The 15,151-nt window shown below is 43.8% G+C and overlaps 2 protein-coding genes across 22 annotated transcripts in view; one reads left to right on the top strand and one right to left on the bottom strand.

Moving 5' to 3' along the window:
* The first annotated feature begins 218 nt into the window (after nt 1-218).
* On the top strand, nt 219-3,645 carry LOC120812745 (uncharacterized). Of its 9 annotated transcripts, none has more exons than XM_078097682.1 (6): nt 219-550; nt 1,572-1,601; nt 1,731-1,874; nt 2,180-2,332; nt 2,525-2,602; nt 2,702-3,645. In XM_078097682.1, exons 3-6 carry the CDS (start codon nt 1,767-1,769, stop codon nt 3,020-3,022), a joined length of 660 nt encoding a protein of 219 aa, XP_077953808.1. In that variant the 5' UTR covers nt 219-550; nt 1,572-1,601; nt 1,731-1,766; the 3' UTR covers nt 3,023-3,645. The 9 variants fall into 9 exon arrangements, with proteins under 9 accessions (XP_077953808.1, XP_077953810.1, XP_077953805.1 ...); XM_078097684.1 differs by having other exon boundaries at nt 220-550; nt 1,731-1,910; nt 2,702-3,446; XM_078097679.1 differs by having other exon boundaries at nt 410-550; nt 1,735-1,874.
* A 367-nt stretch (nt 3,646-4,012) lies between these two features.
* Nucleotides 4,013-15,151, bottom strand: part of LOC120812590 (genetic suppressor element 1-like) — a 55,611-nt gene continuing 44,472 nt past the window's right edge. For 6 of the 13 annotated variants that reach the window (XM_040168709.2, XM_078097675.1, XM_040168713.2 and 3 more), the window contains 13 exons: nt 14,340-14,506; nt 14,031-14,234; nt 13,044-13,202; nt 12,038-12,327; nt 10,604-10,916; nt 9,887-10,491; nt 9,668-9,780; nt 9,300-9,579; nt 7,963-8,076; nt 7,472-7,849; nt 6,990-7,286; nt 6,761-6,864; nt 4,013-6,618 (listed from right to left, as the gene is read on the bottom strand). In XM_040168709.2, coding sequence (XP_040024643.1) covers nt 6,481-6,618; nt 6,761-6,864; nt 6,990-7,286; nt 7,472-7,849; nt 7,963-8,076; nt 9,300-9,579; nt 9,668-9,780; nt 9,887-10,491; nt 10,604-10,916; nt 12,038-12,327; nt 13,044-13,202; nt 14,031-14,234; nt 14,340-14,506 — 3,162 coding nt within the window. In that variant the 3' untranslated portion in view covers nt 4,013-6,480. The remainder of the gene's footprint in view (nt 6,619-6,760; nt 6,865-6,989; nt 7,287-7,471; nt 7,850-7,962; nt 8,077-9,299; nt 9,580-9,667; nt 9,781-9,886; nt 10,492-10,603; nt 10,917-12,037; nt 12,328-13,043; nt 13,203-14,030; nt 14,235-14,339; nt 14,507-15,151) is intronic. The other 7 variants (XM_040168712.2, XM_078097669.1, XM_078097670.1 and 4 more) reach the window with 3 other exon arrangements.

The raw sequence follows: 15,151 nt of genomic DNA, 5'->3' as shown, positions 1-15,151 counted from the left end.
AGCTCAGCAGGGGGCGTGTCCCTTTTGCTGTTGTCGTATGTGATCGGCTGCACATTCAAACCCAGCTCATGAATTCCTTTCTGCTCCAAAGCATCACATGACTCCCTCCTGGTTCCATCTGATGGCCGAATGAGAAATCCCTCACTGACCTGACCGATCCCTGTTCACTTAATACTGCGGTACATTCAATGATCACACCTCTGGCTTAAAGCTTCGTCATGTAAACCCGGATTTTGTTTCTAATTAAGCTTACGAGTGATCATTACTTATTCTTTTATGTTTAGTAAAAACCTGCTATCATTACTAAACAACATTAGTTGTTAGTACTAATTAGCTGAAAAATTCATTGCACTAATCATTTTTAGCACAGATAACTCGGTATGTTTACTTTTGCAATAAAGGGGAGGGGCTAATTCAAAAAGCTGCCTGGTCACGTGACCAGACCAACGTCCAACGTGCGTCCAAGGGGCTCTTCACCTGGCGGGACGAGCACAGGCATCGGCAGCAGACGGAATCCAAGAAAGCAACCTTACCACCTCGAAGTGGAATGGTTAGTATGTCAAATAACTATTGTAGCCTAGTTATCTTTGTGGGAATGTTTAATACCCAAAAGCTTGCAGATAATTTGACGCAGCTTTTATTTCCGTCTAATGTTAATGTTTGAACCTGTGCATGGTGTTAATACATGCTTATTGCTAAAACTAGCTAGCTAGCTACTCAAAAAGTGTTAGCTGAACTTAAAGTTAACTTAGTGTTAACAGTCTGAGGACGGCTCACATACCGTTAGTTTGTTCGACTGTATCACTTATTCAACCGTCATTTTACGCAATAGAAAAACGATTCAACCGCTGTCGGGGCAAATTACATCTGCTGTGGAGGTGTTTAGCTACACCCGAGCTACTTGCAGCCATTGATTCACTGGTCGCTCTCTTTTCCCCTCTCACTCTCTACACACGCCTGCTAGAAACAGGACCGACTGCTATTTCACGCCACACGCAAGCATTGGAAGCGTTTCCAGGCTAAATTTTATATGAAAAGATATATTAGTATATTTCATTTTGACATGAATACAAATTAATAAATGGCATGTTGATGTTCGAAAGTCTCGAGTTTATGACATAAATGCAGATATACAAATGTAATTTAAAAAACAAAAAGATGATCGATTTTCAAATATTGCACCTGTACAGAATGCAATATACTGTAGTGTATTTACCGTCAATGCTGCCGACGTTGTCTTTGCTGTAATCAAATCAGTATATATTGATGTGTAACATGAAGTATACCGCTTGAGTGCAGTAAATCAATGGGAAACATGCATGTGTCCAGACGAGGCTAGCAGCAGCAGCGCCGCGTCAGACACGTTTCTGGTGTGAAAAGACAGAAAAATCCACGCAGCTGACACGCAACAGAAATGCCACGCCGGCAGTGTGTAACCGGCCTCACACACGCTTGTTTTCATGCCGGTTTTCTCTGTAACACAGGTGTTGTTTCGGTTTTATTACCTTATTGTATTTAGCAGTGACATTGTTGTGCTGAGTTGTTGACCTAAACAGTTTCTTGTTTTACAGATTCTTGTGGTGTGAGGATGCTGTGGAAGTGTAAGTACTGTGAGTTTATCTGTGAGAAAAGGGGTTACCTTTTAAAACATTATCGGTTAAAACACGGAAACTATGGTAGAACTGTCCCATTTCCCTGCTTACACCAACAATGTGTGTGCATTTGATCAGGCAGCCCTGGAGGCCTGTAAAGACTTGGTTGATGAAATGCAGAAAAGAACACCAAACGGACCTCTTGTGAAACAGAAGATGGATCAGACGTTTGCTCTGAGAAGAAAAGAGGTAGTGGAGTCGGAACCTGCCATAAGCACGATGGTGAGATGCTGGCCTGCCCTTTTCACTGAAGATCAAGTATGTTTAAGAAAGAGAACATAACAAATAATTATCTTTCTATTATATAATGTGTCTAGATGTATATTTCTCTTGTCCTCTTTAAAGGAAATATTGGTATTCTTAATTTGGGGCATGATGTTTTTAATTTAAACATCAACATTTCAAATCGTATAAAAAGGACATTCATGGATGTTTTTCAGGACAGCACTACTTTGCAGATGGCTTAGCTGCCTTGTATAGTTCAGTTGATTTAAATTCAGATTTGTATTGTTCTCTGTATTTTTCAGGTCTTCATGGAGTTCAGCAGGATTGGGGGCAAGAACCTCAAGACGGAATTCTATGAGAGCATCGACCGGCACAGTCCTCGTCTCCTCGAGTTATTTCGTTCCAAGAGAGGGAATGTTGGACAGTTGTTGACACATATTTTACAACAGACCAATGTAAGTCCATACACATTATGTACTTGGCATTGTTTTTCTTAGGTTAGGTATAAACATCATATCACTATGCTACTCTATTAGTTGCATAATTCTATCCAAACATTGCTCGGCCTGTTTAAGATTTCTTAGAGATCATTATTTGTTTTTCATTTGAGCTATCTAACTTGTGGTACTGTGTTTAATTCCCAAAAGACTACAGAGCCAACTGAGTGTCAGAGGGCTTCCTATCATCCTGGGGACAACCCCACAGACTTCTTCAAAGCAGGCTTTGTGAGTAAGCTCTTGCTTTCTTATCATTTTTAATGAAAGTTTTTTTTCAACTGAGAAATAGAATGTAATGAGTGGGCTCTTCTGTTTTTCTTTATTTAGGAATCTGACGATGAGGATTCTTTTTGTGACCCAGACATTGGGAGACTTCTTATTGAGCGTGAAGGTGCTGTGCTCACATCCTCCCAGCATCTCAGTCCAGCCTCGTTGGAAATCATCATTGAGGGAGAAGTCGTGATGGACAACATTCAAGATCTGCCAAAAGCAATGTGCATTCTGTTTGGACTCATGTATGCACTCCATCTTAACTACCCCAAGACTATGAAGCTCACATTTCAGTTCATCCAACAGGTATTGCTCTTGTTAGGCCACACTGACCTAAAGCCAAAGCTACAGACTTTGAAAAATCAGCTCGCAATGTAAAGAGATGTCAAGTCTACTTTTAAGAAACTGTTGACTATTTTTTTTTTCTTACCTGTGGGGTAAACCCTTTTATTTTCTGTAAAACAGGTGGACAAACAGACGCATAAAACGCACACACACACACACAGACACATACAACCCCCACAAACAAAACTGACACACCTATACACATATTTTGTGGGAAGCGTGCTAAAGGATGTGACTTGTAGCGGAGTTGTAGCGGAAAGACATAGGACATTGTTATATTATGTACATGTTTCAGTTCTTCATCAGTCTATGTAGATGGAATTAGATATTGTTCTGATATGATAGTCTGTTGGTTCATGCTCTGGCCTCCCTTCATTGAGGCAGATGAAACAGATCCTTTTTGTGATTAGCTGTGTTTGCCCATTTTTCTTAAAAGTAAAATGCATTGGAGCATTTACAGGTGTTTCTGTTTTTTTTATCCAATTTAATTGAAACAATGTTTAATAACGTATTTAAATACCAATCAAAAGCAAATTAAATTAGAGGAAAATACAATAATTGTGTTAAATGATGAGTAGCAATAACAAGTCATAATAGCTAGTTTTATCTAATGATTTTGAGTACACACTACTAATAAATATAAATACTAAACTTAAGGTTCCACGTTAATACAACGCAACATGTTTAGTTTCAGCTTGTATAAAAACTTAAGGTTCCACGTTAATACAACACAACATTTCTAGTTTCAGGTTGTGTAATAACGTAAGGTTCCACGTTAATACAACGCAACATGTTTAGTTTCAGGTTGTGTAAAAACTTAAGGTTCCATGTTAGTACAACGCAATATGTTTAGTTTCAGCTTGTATAAAAACTTAAGGTTCCACGTTAATACAACGCAACATTTCTAGTTTCAGCTTGTGTAAAAACTAAAGTGGGATAGGGCAACGGGTTTCCACGCGATTCGCGAGTAAAGTCAACTAATTCGGGTTTACAGTGTGTAAACATAACATAGCATGCATAATATCATCATCCAATAGCCAGTGCTCTTTAATAATAACACATCTTAAATCATCACACCTTAACCATTATGTTTAACTCAGTTCTATATGGTCCATATTGGTTTGCCACGCAGGGCTGTCAAACATCCTTTGCTCATACCTGACAGGAGTAAAAACTACCAAAAAACCCTCTTTGGGGAGAAAATTGGAGAGAAAAGCATAAAGGACAATTACCATCCGTCCCCAGGTTTCAACATTACATCGTGACAGGATGTTAATGTGTGCAGTCATTATATGACTTAAATGTCTATAAATTGTGTTTTATTGATATTGCAATTATCTAACATCACCAAACTACAATTCAAAACACTAAACATTACTATAGGTGTTATAATTTCTACCGCTAGTTGTGCTCTACTGCTTAAATCCCTAACATTAGTGCATTGAATCTGGTAAAACAGTTTGAGGTCTAATTAGCTAAAAGAAAACCTGGAGGGGCAGAACCTTTATTTGCAATACTAGCTGTAATATGCAATGTGTGCCTGTGCCTTGGAAGTATAAAGTAGCCTAAAATGGGAAAACCTGAAAGAAGTGGAAGTTCCTCAAAATAGTGTTTAAGTACGGTTCGTAAGTAAATGTTCGTTATAACCAACGTCACCGCATCAGTGTGGTCTTTTCCAGGATGACAATGCTCCCATTGTGTATGCCAATTCAACACCTATTTGGGATTTTTGGGGCAATTTCTGAACCAAAGATACAAGATTTATAAAAACCAAGAGAAGAACATCTAACTGATAGAAAATGATTGAAATTAAAAATGTGTGAGGAGTGACAACTTTCCCCAGATTAATGCCAATGACAAATTAGACATTTTGCAAATATTATAATGTAAATTTCCATCGGAATGTACAGCAATATATGTTAATAAATAATTAATAATAAAAACAAACGATTATTTATAATAATCACAATTTTACAGTCAAAATAATACATTACATGAAAACTGATTCAAAATAAAACACAGGATTTCACAGCAAGTTTAAGGAGGTGGACAAGTGACGCAGGAAAGTCAGATGATTTGATGACATAGCTACTCGTTTGTGCTTGTAGGAACGCGCTCCTGGGACTTCAGCATTCAGAGGACGTTTTGTATTTGTTGTATCAGGCTTGACCAAATGGATCTCATCAAAAGAGAAAAATTTAGTTTATTTTTGTCATCTATAGAGAGATAGAGACATTCAGATGTCACACACGAACAATTCTAAATTATTTTCATATTCAAAATATATTGTATATTAGTTTTGACAGTCCTGAAATTTAACTGAATAATAATCAGGGTTTTTCTGTTTCCTTCACAAAATCTGATCAGTTTTTCCATGATAATTTAAGAAGAAATACCCTTTAGAATGGTGTAAACAATAATGCGGTCGGACAATGTGTCTAAAAGTACTGTTGTTTCGCTCGCGTGATGTCAATAACTAAGAATTTTGTGATGTGCTTAAAAATATCACAACTTTTATTCTCTTCAAGTTTTATCAACATTTATAGGCACGTGGATAGACCATCTGAGCAATCGTCATGATAATGACAGACAAAACTTTTTTCATGTTGTCTACTATCCCCTGTGCATCTTGGTCACATTTCTGAAAACAACTGTCCTAACATCCTTCATTTTCAAAACATTTTTTTATTCTGACCAGCAGCAGTTCAAACGTAACATATGGCTTTGCACAAGAGATGGTTAAAACATTAAAACATACAAAATTCTTTGTATATCACAAGTGACATTACCAATGGAAATTTTATTAAACCTCAAAAAACTTCATTGATACCATTTTACCATTAAATAGATAATATCCTTTAGATGTTCTATCCGCTGCGGAAGCTTCACACGCACACAAACTGCTTCAACTGTCAGATTCAGTGCTAAATAGACACTACAATGTTGTACCACACAGGGGACGGTCAAGTGTTTCCTCCAATTCCACTTCAAGTGCATCCTAGCGAGTTTAAGGCCTGAGGTGTGCGTTGATTCCTTGACTCATTCTTCCTTCTTTGAGTCAGACCAAGTGACCCCTGCACACTTACTCTCTTCTTTATTGCTGTCCAGAGAGGCTACAGATGTGTGCCAAGAGATGCATCTCATATGTGTGAATCCCTACACTTTATGCAAAAATATCCTTAAAGCTGGGGACTTGTGGGACAGGTAAGGGTAACGGAGGACGAAGGTGTTATCAACCAACAATAACAATCCATCGGCAGAACGAGAGAGAGACAGGAACGCACACGGTCACCATGGTTTACGGATACCGTGGAAAACTTGGCAGGTAATCAGTTGAATGTTGAACCAGACGGGAAACATAACCGATTGGCCACACAAGACGAGGGTTGGCTCCCTCAAGCTCTCGAGTGCAGAGGGATCTGGCTCCAGCTTGTCTTGTTACTGGTTTGTTGGTGTCAGAGGTGTATCTGCCTGGGAGTTGGTGTCAGAGGTCACCTCGGCGTGTGCCCGTTGACTTGCCCCCTGCCCCATTGTATGTTCGGTAGTGTCAAACACCTCCTGAAGTGCTCAAGCTGGGCCTGAAGTCTGTCCCTCTCCTCTCTCACCTTCTGCCTCTGACTCACCAGGTCCTGGCAAATGAAGGGCAGACATTAGTCTCATTACAGAACCATGACTTTCTGTAGCAGGCTACATCACTAACAAACAATCAATAATAACAATAAAAGATGAAAGTACAAAATTGTGCTCGCAGATACGTTGTCAGATACTTACACCCATAGTGAGAGTGAGCTGCTCGGCGGTTCTGGTCAGATTGTAATTCTGTGCTTCAAGTCTTTTACACTGACTGTGAAGAACATGCCTCTCTATACTCCATTCTGTGCAGAGAGAAACCACAAGCGAGGAGAAATTACATTCATTCTAATACTCCTTTCACATGATGATGATAAGGGGAATAGTGGAGTCCATTGACAGACACTAAACCGATCGGACACCGACTCACCATCCACATACTCGTGGTAGGCCTCAAAGATAGCTTCAATACCCTGCCACTTCCTCGGTGCTTCTTCAATCTCCACCTCATCGCCTTCCTCCTCCTGACCAGACTCTTCCTCGTCCTCATCAGACAGGTCTTCGCGCGGTTCTGGAGTGTCCCTGCCGGCTGCAAGGGGGTGGAAGTGATAGCCGTTGATCTGTCCGTGCTGAAGCGCGTGGATAAGAGGATACGGAGTGGATGAGTTTTTCAGTTGAGAGACGCTGTGAGGCATCGCGCCGTCCTCTGGGCAACAGCTCGAGACTCCTTAGAAGAAATGAGTTAGACAAAAAGGGCCAAGTCAGTCTTTTCAGCCAAGATTGGTTACTACTAACATGAATGTCAATTTTGAGAATGTTGCACATAAACACCACTAGGTGGCAGAAGATTGTCATTTTAAAGTTCACCTTCAGGCCTTAATGGTCCTGCACCTAAGGGAGAGAGAGGCTGACCTTTGTTCTGCAGTGTGCTATGTGTGGACTGCAGCACGGCCTGGTGGAAGTGCTGAGCAAAAGCCTCCGGTGTAAACCTCTCCCAGGGACGATTCCGTCCATTCTGCACCGGATTGGATTCTTTTTTGTGTGGGGAAGCAACAGCGTTCTGGAGGCCCTGGAGCTTCCTGTTTGGCTGAGCCTCCGTGAATTCGGCCTTTTCAGGGTGGGGGTTCAAAGGTGGCGGATTGTGGGACGTGTGGGTGTCCACGGAGGGTTTGAATGTGTCATTATGGGCGAGATGTTTGGGTTTGTGTAAGTAGGGAGGGGAGGGGCTGGGAGAGTCTGGGTACTGGTGTCCATTTGATTGACTCAGCAAAGAGGCGGATGAGGAGTCACCTGAAAATACATTTACAAAAGCTCCTTAGAAAGATGTTTTTCTGTGTTAAATAAGCGTATATGAGCATGTGTGTGTGTGTGTGTGTGTTTGCTGAAGCGTCTGTGTGTCTTACAAGTTAAGTTAGCAAGAGGACTGCTACACGGAGGTAAAGGGTTATATCTGAGTGTGTCTAATGTCACAGTCTTCCTTTGAATGGCCTTCAGCAGCCCCTCAGGCCTTTCCTTATCTACACAGAAAATGACAGAATGAGAACATCTGTCATTCATATTGCTTAAAATATTGACTGGCACAAGGAATTGACGGAAAAGGGTCAGCAAATGGGTGACTTGAGAATACAACACAATAGACAACCACAGATAACATATTTAATACCCCTTTCACCTGAAAATATCACAGTTATTTTCAGAGGAGCAGATTGGTCTGTACAGATGTATGTTGTTTTTTCTGGTTTATGTAGTTTACAGTAAAATTTCTGACATGCCGTTTTCAATAAATCCATTTTTGTGTGTATATCTATGTTTTTAGATGAATTAATATGAGTTTAACATCTAAATTCATACATTTTAGCAGAAACAGGGTGAAAACTACCCTCACTGGAGGACGTAGAACAGGGGTCTCAAACTCGCGGCCCGTGGGCCAATTGCGGCCCTCGGGACGATATTTTGTGGCCCCATCCTTAATATGAAAGTGTAATGTTAGTGCGGCCCGCAAGTTTTATACTGTAACCCCACTGTCAGCTGCTGTGTGGGACATGTTATGATGTTCCGGTTTCCTACTGTGTGCTTGTCCAGTGAACGTGGCATGCATGTGACTGACATGGGGGGCGGGTCGTGTGTGTCGGCCGAGGTGCAGAGAGCAGGAGGGTGAAATTCAGTTTCCTGCCCTCTTTCGCGCAGGTGATCATGTGACTAACCGTTAGCATCGCTCGTTTAATAAAGTTTTCCTTTACGACTCACACTAACAACACATGAAGCATCTGACGTCACCGACGAGCGTCTCCGTCCATTACTACGCAGCTTCGATTCACGTAACTTCACGTTTGGCTATAAAGGAATTCCACGGTCACATGACCTTAGGTCTCCCCCGCTGAGTTAAAGGAGGACTAGTGTTGTAGTCTCATTCGGACCGATCCCCCAGGGTGGGGTTCAATGACTGCTTTTGAAAGTGAGTGTTAAGTTGTGTTATTGTCGACCATGCCGTTCGGACGCTAGTCTGGCCCGCGTTCAGTTGAAGTGGGCTGCATCTGGCCCGCAGCTGATTTGAGTTTGAGACCCCTGACGTAGAAGATCCTGCCACACCCTCCTCCTAAGATGCTTCTTAACTTTCATTCCTCCCACTGCTCCTACAACCTCGGTAAATAACAAAACTGAGTGTAACTAAGTGTGTTATTTCCACAGGGAATCCCACTTCCACTCTGGAGAGAGCGAGTAACACCTAGGATGCTGTTACCTCTCTTCTGCTGTGGGCTGACGTGGGAGAGGTTGAACATAAGGAGGAAGTCTTTTTTGTCGTGCAGTTCAGGGGTGCAGTCCATCTGCTCTGCAGAGTATGGCGTAGTTAAGGGAGCCGGAGGTGCCGAAGGCGACGAGGCCTTCCTCTTGCTCCGCGCGGCCGGCGGAGAGGGGCTGCGCTCTCGCATCATCCTCCTCCTCTTTCGCCTTTTCCTCAGCAGAAGCTCGTCGCGATGGGCCAGCGTGGTCAGACCGCACGCGCGCAGGAAATCCACTTTCTTCGAACAGAGACATTTGGACGGGTGAGTATCACTCTAACAAACACTTTTCAAACTCTGTACTCACATGGGAAGTCTGTTTATGCACCTCGGAGGACGTGTCGAGTTTGAGTCGGGGCTGTTCCGTCACTCTCCTCAAATGAGCTTTTACCTCCTCCTCGTCGCTCTCATCGTACGACTCGTCCAGTTCATAGAAATAACCTGTGGAGAGAGAAGTTTTAGGTGTGTGTAGATATCTCCTCTGCCTGCCCACGAATCCATCCTCTTTCCACCTCTGCGCCTATTTACGCTCCATCATTCTGCTCACCTCCCTCTCGGGCCTCCCTCCTCTTCTTCTCCTCCAGGTCCAGTTTGCTGAGCAGCTGGCGGTGCTGCTGGAGAACCTCGTCATACACCAGTACACTGCTGGGCAGCTTACCCTGTCGCTCCCTTACCAGAGGCGGAGAAGCGGCCCGACACCGCCCCACCAGTTCAGCACCGGCGCGGGGAACAGACGGGGGCTCCATGGGCCTCTTGTGGAGGTTGTTGATGTGATGGCGGTGATAGAGGCTCTGGATGGCTCGGTCCTGGTCTGCCTGGTTCCAGGAACCTGCTTCTTGTAAACTAGCTCCAATCGTTGAGGTGTACCGCTCTGTGACCTCCGTCCGCCTTCTGCCTCCGTCTTCCTGCTTCTCCCCCCAGCTTACCGTCGGCCTGTCGGCTCTGGTCAGTCCTGGAGGCGGCCGGCTTGGCGGGGTCGGAGGGTTCAGTTTTCTGCGGGAGTCGGAGGGGGTGCCGACGAAGGAGGCCGGGTTCCACAGTGTGGTCAAAGGGGCAGGAGGATGGGGACCTTTAGGGGAGATAAGGGGAGGTGGAGCACCGAGGCAGGGAGGTACGTCTTTGCTTCCTGAGTTCTGATGGACTGAATAGGTTCTGTGGAATAAATTAAATTTAAATTCCATTTTGATTTAAGGCCTCAAAGCACCGAGTGACATTGCAGAAGTATACAATTGTGTTTTTTAAATAATTATTTGGCCATTTTCACCTGTGACTGTCTCTTTTCAGCTCCATCCCTTTCCCAGGTGACCTGAGGCCCATCTCCAGCGGAGCGTCCCTCTCATTCCCTTGTCCTCGTTGCCGTGTCAACCACGCCGCCTCACTAGCCCTCTGAGTCATCATGGCAGCTGCCAGAGCTCCATGGATCCCCCCAGCAGCAGCAGCGTGATGCTTCCCCAAGTGAGAAGGCACCAGGTTGGGCACAGGGTGTGGGATGGAGCCCCTGGAGGGGTGAAGGCCCGGCTGCAGGGACATAGGTATGTGTGCTGGGAAACACGGGTGCTCAGAGTCCTTGGTTTTGTCTGGAGAAACAGAGGAGTTTGGAGACCATTCATTTATTTTAGATCACTGTGGTTGTGTGTGTGTGTGTGTGTGTGTGTGTGTGTGTGTGTGTGTGTGTGTGTGTGTGTGGGTGTACACATCTAGATGAGATTTGTCACACCGCATCTTAATTACAGTGTTCTGAAACGGGACGAGATGATGGATCATGGAATGAAAAAACATAACTAAAAGTTCAAATGTGCATGCAGGGTTCTGTGGGGGGTCAGTCCTTGTATTTAATTGAATTTCAATCCATGCACACTTTATGTATTTATGCATAAGCTTTAAAAAAACAAAAGATTGGAGCATGCTATATTTCAGGCGTAAATGTAGGGAGAGCAAGAACTATTTTGCAATTGCATTTTTTGCAATATTCATGAGAAAACACAAGATCGGACCGAAAACAGTAGTCGAAGGATTTTTAAATGAACGCAGCTGCAACAATTGGATGAAAAGAACAATAAATATTTAAAGAAGCGGGAACTACGATGGGGTGGTATAATTAATCTGACTGATTTCATCGCTCCGTGCTTCCACAACTGTAGTTTGATCTTTCTGTCTGGACCAAGAAATAAATGATACTGTATCGCATTTTAGTTGTGCTTTGATTGCTGTTCACAATGAGCTTTGTACAAACAAACCCATATGAGTAAACATAAAGTTATACAGACTGACAGGTAACCCATTGACGGGACGAAAAGACCGACCACTGTGCCATGAATAATACACCTTGTCTTTATCCATTGACTGTACATCGAATGTCAATCTGGTACAGAGAAAAGCACCAATAGAAAGTGAATGTAACATAGCTGACACACTGACCCAGTGTTGAACATTTAAGAGACATGATCTGTACATTTCTAATTAGAATGACTTGGTTTGAGATTTTGCCCAGAATTATGATATGTGTTGTATAGAATTGTAAAATCTCGTATTAAGATGTGCTAGAGGACAGGACAGTCATAAGTAATTGTTTGACGGCCTATTCCCAATTACATGGAGATCTTTCTATCACAGTGGGTGTCTGGCTGTTTTTGTGCATCTGCATCTGTGCGTGCATGCGTGAGTGTGTGTGTGTGTGTGCGTATTGGCGTGTAGGTACCCAGTCTGTTCGGGGTCAGCCTCTCACCTGGCCTGGCCCTGTCCTCTGGTGGTGCCCTCCGAGCCTGCAGCTCAGCCAGGTAGTGGTTTTCGGCTGCTCTGACCATCTGCTGCTGTCTCTCCCTCTGCCTCTCCTTCTGCCTGTCCTTCTGCCTGTCCAGCTCTCTCTCCCGCTCCTCCTCCCTCTCTCTCTCCCTCTCCCGCTCCAGCCCGGCCTCACGCTCCCTTTCTTTCTCTCGTTCGCGCTCTTGCTCTCTCTCTCGCTGGCGGAGATCATTCTCCATCTGCAGCCTGTGGGGGAGGTTGACAAGTATCAACGCACACACAACACACATACACAAACACGGGGGGAGAAGGTGAGAGATGCAACACCCAACATGAGGCAGATATTAACCAGACACTGGTGAACCTCACACAAACATTTTGTTCCCAAACACATACACACACATACACTTGCAGAAACACACTAAAATATTCCCACACTCTCTCCACTTACCATGAGGAAAATAATCCATACACAGCACGACTGAGCAAGAGCAGATGAACACTTAATAGGTATCCACAGGAAAAGGACACACGCGCACACACAGCAGAACGCATTCAGCAGCAATCAATATCACACAAACAAAGCTACAGGATACGCGAGAGCCATTACAGAAGCAGACTATAATACCATCCATTTCAAACACAAACATCTCCCCCCCTGTATTATGACAAAGGGAAACAATGTGCATTGTGAAAGTGAGAAAGACATTCAGTGTGTGTATATGCATGAGTTTGCAGTGTGTGTGTGTGTGTGTGTGTGTGTGTGTGGGTGTGTGTGTGTGTGTGTGTGTGTGTGAAGGGCAGCATGTGTGATGAGTGTATAAGAGGCACTGTGGGGTGTGTGCTAAAAATATCACACACTCAGCAACCTGTGCCTTCCCTGCAGAGAGAGATTACACAGCCCAGAGAGACAGAGAGAGAAAGAGGAAAGAGAGTTGCACGTGCACATGCATGTGTGTTACCTTTCAGCCAGCGCCGCCGTGTGGTTCAGTTCTCCGGGGTAGCGGCCTCCAGGCATGTGCAAGTGGAGGGCAGAGTGGTGGAGAGGAGAGAAGGCGCCTCCTCCAGGTACAGAGTAGAACTGCGAGCGTAGCGCGGAGAGACACATGGACTCCTCCATCCTGTGACAGACACACGGACAGATGGACCAGGCCAAACAAGTCAGACTCTATCTGCGCATGCAAGTGTGGAGAAGGTGGACGATGTGATACTTAATATGTGAAGGTGAAGGTGACGCTGCAGCAGTGAAGGTCAAAAGATGATGATGTTCGTATGGAGGTATTTTAGGAGGTTTTGTAGGGTGATTACGAGAAATATGAAAGGAAATGGTAGCTAATCCTGGTTGTTAGCAGCGTGGACCATTTTTTCATTATAGAATAGTAAGTAGGGAGGCGGACATCCCAGTTGATCCCCTGTAGACCTTCATCAACACAGCTTTGGATAGACTGTATTTTGAACTGTTCTTTAAACGTGGTCTTATTAAAACATTGATTAAAACATTTTGATTGTTTAATGAAAGTATACCGACTTTAAACAACCAGTCAGTTGAATTCATTCACCTTCTATTGGAAATTGTTTTAACATGAACACTGACTCAATCAAGGCCTGAAAAAAGCAGGAACGTACGGTGGTTGTGTACTTATGAGAGGAAAGTATGATGATTTTTTTGTTATGTGCAAAGTTGGCATTGAATCGCTGGTAGTGTTACCTTGGATAATCAACAGAGCAGCTAACTTTTCAAAAATTCCTCTTAAAGCATGTTGTTTAACAACCTCACCTATATTGTAAGTGATGCACTCCGACTAACTGCTTGTTCGAGCACTTCATTTAAGCTTTAAAACACTCTTTAATCCAATGTCTTGACTTCATTGTAATAAAAACTAAAATGACGTGGGCGTCTAAGTGTCTGTGAGAGGTTAGGCGCTGAGATTCTCAGGTGCTATTGCTACCTTGGTAAGGACAGCGGGTGGTGCATGTAGGCAGGATGATAGTAAGCAGCGGCGGCTGCGGCGTGGGCCGCGGCAGCTTGCTCCAAACTCATGGGTAGAGAGGTCAGCCGGAGGTCATCCGACGTGCCAAACGGCCGCAGCGCTCTCAGGTACTCCTCCTGGATGGCGCTCGAGGGAACCACGGGGTGCATCTGCCCGGGCAAACTGCAGAACAAGTACACGGGGCGTTAGTCTAAATCTGTTTAACGTCCCCTTAAATGGGTATGAATACCAAATATGGTCCAACTCTGGGTGTATGGTTGCACTTACCTGAGGCTCTGCATTCTGGGGTCCTGCATGACTGAGCTAGGGGTGAGGCCGAAGGGGTGAGCCAGGGGGTGACGAGAGGGGGTCGGAGGAGTCCTCTTATCCTGTTGTGTCTGGGTGTTCTCGGCCCCCAACCGCTCTCTACCGAGTCCCTGAACACTCAGATCAACCTGACAGACACACAGAGAGAGCAGATATTACTATACATATATATATATATACACATATATATATATATATATATATATATATATATATACACACATGTGTTTGCTATATTGAAACTGGGTGGGAAAAAAGTTCAGGGAAAGCGATGAAGAAAAATGAGTCGAAGCAAAGCCCCCGAGCTGCACCCAGAGGCTCGGCAGAGTGGAAAAGTGGGCCTGATATGTCATAGCAAGTCAAGATCAAAGTGGAAAGATGATCCTAATATATGGCCAACTGCGTTCTCTCTCTCCCTCTTCCTCTCCGAGGATTCGGTCACCACAAAGTCCTTAATTGCTTATAACAACACAATTCCAACCTTCGAATCAACAACATGACAAAATTTTAAATCAAAAAAAGATATTTCGCGGGCTCGGCTTAGCCCTCTTAGGTTCTTTAGTATGGCATGTGTCATTAATTTACTAATTTACTAAATCAATTTAAAGCAAAGCGCCTCACACTATCATCTTGTGCAGATCACGTTTTAGAAGTCCACAGCAGTAGAAAGGGAGAGAGAGTGGCGGACCTGACTACTGTTCCACTGATCAACATACTGACATCAGCTGCGTCATACTGCCTACGCGGCTGAAAAAACCACAGCACTGTGATAA

The sequence above is a fragment of the Gasterosteus aculeatus genome, chromosome Y, assembly GCF_964276395.1.
Source record: "Gasterosteus aculeatus chromosome Y, fGasAcu3.hap1.1, whole genome shotgun sequence".
NCBI lineage: Eukaryota > Metazoa > Chordata > Actinopteri > Perciformes > Gasterosteidae > Gasterosteus > Gasterosteus aculeatus.
This window is presented reverse-complemented; position numbering and strand designations above follow the sequence as displayed.